The sequence below is a fragment of the Corvus hawaiiensis genome, chromosome 20, assembly GCF_020740725.1.
Source record: "Corvus hawaiiensis isolate bCorHaw1 chromosome 20, bCorHaw1.pri.cur, whole genome shotgun sequence".
Taxonomy (NCBI): Eukaryota; Metazoa; Chordata; class Aves; order Passeriformes; family Corvidae; genus Corvus; species Corvus hawaiiensis.
In genome coordinates this window covers 10,969,499-10,973,165 of record NC_063232.1, presented here as the reverse complement: position 1 = coordinate 10,973,165, position 3,667 = coordinate 10,969,499, and the positions used below count along the sequence as shown (strand labels likewise).

General features: G+C 50.4%; 1 protein-coding gene across 1 annotated transcript; it reads right to left on the bottom strand.

The window, feature by feature from the left end:
• Positions 1–913: 913 nt before the first annotated feature.
• LOC125336458 (C-C motif chemokine 4 homolog) lies at positions 914–2,657 on the bottom strand. Its single transcript, XM_048324981.1, has 3 exons — positions 2,376–2,657; positions 1,769–1,883; positions 914–1,323 (listed from the first exon to the last, which is right to left on the bottom strand). The coding sequence occupies exons 1-3, from the start codon at positions 2,443–2,445 to the stop codon at positions 1,236–1,238; spliced, it is 273 nt and encodes a 90-aa protein (XP_048180938.1). The 5' UTR covers positions 2,446–2,657; the 3' UTR covers positions 914–1,235.
• Positions 2,658–3,667: the final 1,010 nt, after the last annotated feature.

The following is a 3,667-nucleotide window of genomic DNA, read 5'->3' as shown; positions in this document are numbered from 1 at the left end:
CTGTGTGTCTGCCCAAGGTCACCTCTCCCCAGGGCCACCTCCTGCTCTGCTCCCCTGTGTCCCACTGATGTTCGTGTTTGAAACCCCAAATCCAGTATGGAAATGCAGTGGGGTGAGCTGAGTCTTTTTCCTTGGACTGCACCAGAGATCCAGGCAGGAGGAACCCAAATCCTCCATGCTGATCCAACAGAGCCTGTCCAGAGCTGATCAGAGCATCCCAAATACCATCGGTGGTGTGGGAAATGCCATCAAGGATGTGAGAAACACCTTCACTGAGGTGAGCTCCATCTCCTTCAGCTCCAGGGGGGACCAGTGGAGACGTTTCCTTGCAGGGACAGGTCCTGCCCTGGGCTGCGTCTGGCATGGTCATCTCTGGACAGGCATCTCCAGAGATGAGCAGGTTTTGGAGTCAAGGTATTACTGAGAGGGGAATATCTGCTAAGCTTCATGTCCCAGCTAAATGAAAGCTTTTTGAAATAATTCTAAAATTCTTGCAGTGAAACATATCTTTTCCACCCTCAGCTCTGGAAATAGATGATCCATTTTTCCTGCAGCTCTCAGAAAGCTTTCCCTAAAACAGCCAATGTGTTAAATTTCAGCCCCTAAAGGTAATATTTTGATTGACTATAATGGGGCCAGCAGTGGAATTTAATGAGCTTCCAGTTGTCATAATTAATGGAGATTAAATACCTTATAAAAAGCTTGAGACAAGTTACCTGAAGGCAATCCCTGCCCTTCTCACACCTCCTCCTTCATGGCTTTTCTCATTATTATTTTGCAAAACAGTATGTTCAGACACAGAAAGTTGTGGGAGTTTTGACAGTGTGGAAAAGGAAATAAAGAACTTGCTGTCACTATTATAATTTCAGCTATTGTCATCCCAAAGGATTGTAACAGAAGCAAACGCAGAAGGTTCTTACAAAAATATTCATTTATTGACATCTGAATTGAATTTTATGTCAAAAATACATGTACTTAAATACAGAAAATACGACCTGAGTCTACATTAAAAAAAATACATATATTAAATAAAGTTATTTTTTATCTCAGAGTTATTGCACCTGATCCCTCCCCTATAAAAAATTAAATAGCACAACATTAAGTTGGATTTTGGAATGTTTTCAGTTTCTCAGCTAGCTCTAAATGACATTGAAGCATTTCCAATGGACCCCAGCTGGTCATGCTCGCCCATCCCGGCAGCTGGGGACATGGAGCAGCTGGATTTGTCCAGGACCTCAGTCCAGCTCCAGCTCATTCACGTACTGCTGGACCCAGTCCTCCACGGGGTTGGCGCAGACTTCCCGGCCCTTCCTGGTGATAAACCTGTGGGGTGAGAGGAGGTCAGTTTTTGGTGGGAGAGCACTGAATGGAGAATCACAGAATCATGGAATTATGGAATGGTTTGGGTCGGAAGGCACCTTAAGGCTCATCCAGTTCCACCCCCTGCCATGGGCAGGGACACCCTCCACCAGACCAGGTTGCTCCAAGCCCCATCCAACCTGGCCTGGAGCACTTCCATAGCTGGGACAAGAGCCCTGCCCAAGCCCAGCCTCTCCCAAGGATGAGCAGCTCCATGCCTTGCCCATCCTATCCAGCAGCCACCAGTTTTATCTGCAAAGGCGTAGAGCAGGACCAGCATGAGGCTTCTGTGCTCCAAGCATCACCTTGTATTTCTTGTCTACCCCAGCCTTCATTCCCTGTCTTTGGAAAAGGGGCCTTCTCCTCCCTGGCTTCTCATCCCAAACCCTGCCCCAGAGGAGGGACTTACACGACAGCAGGCTGGGAGCACTGGCTGTTGGTTTCATAGTAATCCGTCACGAAGCTGCGGGGCAGCTGCCGGGAGATGTAGGAGAAGCAGCAGGAGGTTGGTGGATCAGAGCCAACTGTGAAGGGTAAAGACAGTCATGAGCAAGGGATGGGGAACAGGGCCAGGAGCTGGGATCACCCATCCCTGGGTCTAGGGAGCAGGGAGGATGTGGAGGAGGAAGAGAAAAGATGGGGTCTTTTTTCTTCTTCCTTCAGTTGTTTCCCTGTTGGGTTCACCCCGAGCTGGCATTGACACAGCCCATGTCACCAGACAACATCTCCCAGCCCAAAGCTGGCCACCCCTAGCCCTCCTCAGGGTGCCCACATTTGACCTCTGTAGCAGGGGTGGGGAGCATGGTTGTGGTTTTACCCTAAAAAGGGTAAAAAATACTTTAGGTTTTATGCTAATGGTCTTTGAGCTGTGCCTGTCCCACAGCCCCAGAGCACCTGCCAGAAGATGGTGGGACAGAGGGAGGGACCTGGAGTGGAAGTGCTGGCAGAAGGGACGGTTCCAGCAGCGACATCTCTCCTGTCCCCATTTAGGGAAGGTGGGGAGAGCCCGGACTTACGTGGAGCAGCAGAGGTCTGGTAGCAGAAGGCAGCGATGAGGATGGCCAGGGCAACCACAGACACCTTCATATCGGTGAAGAAGTGGTGGCTGGAGCTGGAGCAGGCAAGGGAAGCTTGGAAGGCTCTTTGCTGTCTGATGCTGAGACCATCAGCAGCCCCTCAATTTATGGGGCGAGAGGTCCATGCGGTGACTTGCGTAGGCATGGTGGAATTTCCACCAGAGTCCACTCATGGTGCAGTCTCGTGATGGAACCGAGCAGCCCCAGCCCCGGAAGAGTGAAGCTCCCTGCTCGATTCAGTGCCTCCCCAGTGACACAGGATATGAAACAGTCACTGTGGCTATTTCTGCTTCTCTCATGCCTGTCCCTTAGTAAGAAGTTCCTCTGTGGAGGTTCCTGCATTTGTTAAGTCCCCTGTTACCCAACCTTCCCAGGCAGCTCAGAGGGGAGAGAGTATCAGTGCAAGAGCAGCGCTGGAGGGCCCAGGAGCATTCGTGGGATGAGGCTGGTTAGGGAAAAAGAGACTGAAGACTCCTTTACCGTGGAATTCTCCCCTCCCATATCTGCAAAGCCCTTGCTGCCCAGGAGCAGGAGGTGGGAGCTGTCACCAGTGTCCTGCATGTGCTCCCCATGGTTGGAGGTGGCTCAGGGCAGGCACTGGCACAGGTAGTGGTAGGCATGAAAGAGGAGTCTCAGAAGCTGAAACACTCAAGTTTCCCCATCAATTTAAGGGAAAGGAGAGCTGAGATGGGCTATTTGTTATCTCTTGGAACTGCCTGATGCACTCCAGGTCCTATAAGGAGACATTAAATTACAATTTAGATTATACAGTTAAAATTCAAGCACTACTGCTTGTCTGGGCATGGGGATGCAGAGAGCTGAAAGAAGTGTAGAGACTTGTAACTCTGAAGATGAGGCAGAGAGAATTTCTCTGAAGTGCAGGGTGAGGAAGGAAACAGTGCTTCTGAAAATGAGGAGCAGATGAACTGTGGGGTGAGAGCATGGGCAGAAACTGGGAGGTTGGGAAGAAAAGAGTATCCTGTCTCAGCTGATGAGAGCAAATGACCACAGACTGGAGAAGCAGTACAATATATGGGAGAGAGTAAGAGCACTGTGAAGGCTGGGCAAAGGGTGAGACAGAGATGGTTCACTGGGAAGAAGCCACCACCCTCCACACAGAGAGCCATGAAGGTGTAACAGACTCCCTGAGGAGGAGAGGGAAGGCCAGGCAGGGAGGTGATGAGTGCTCTGGGAAGAGCTGAGGGCTGTCCAGCTGGACCAAGATGTTCCTA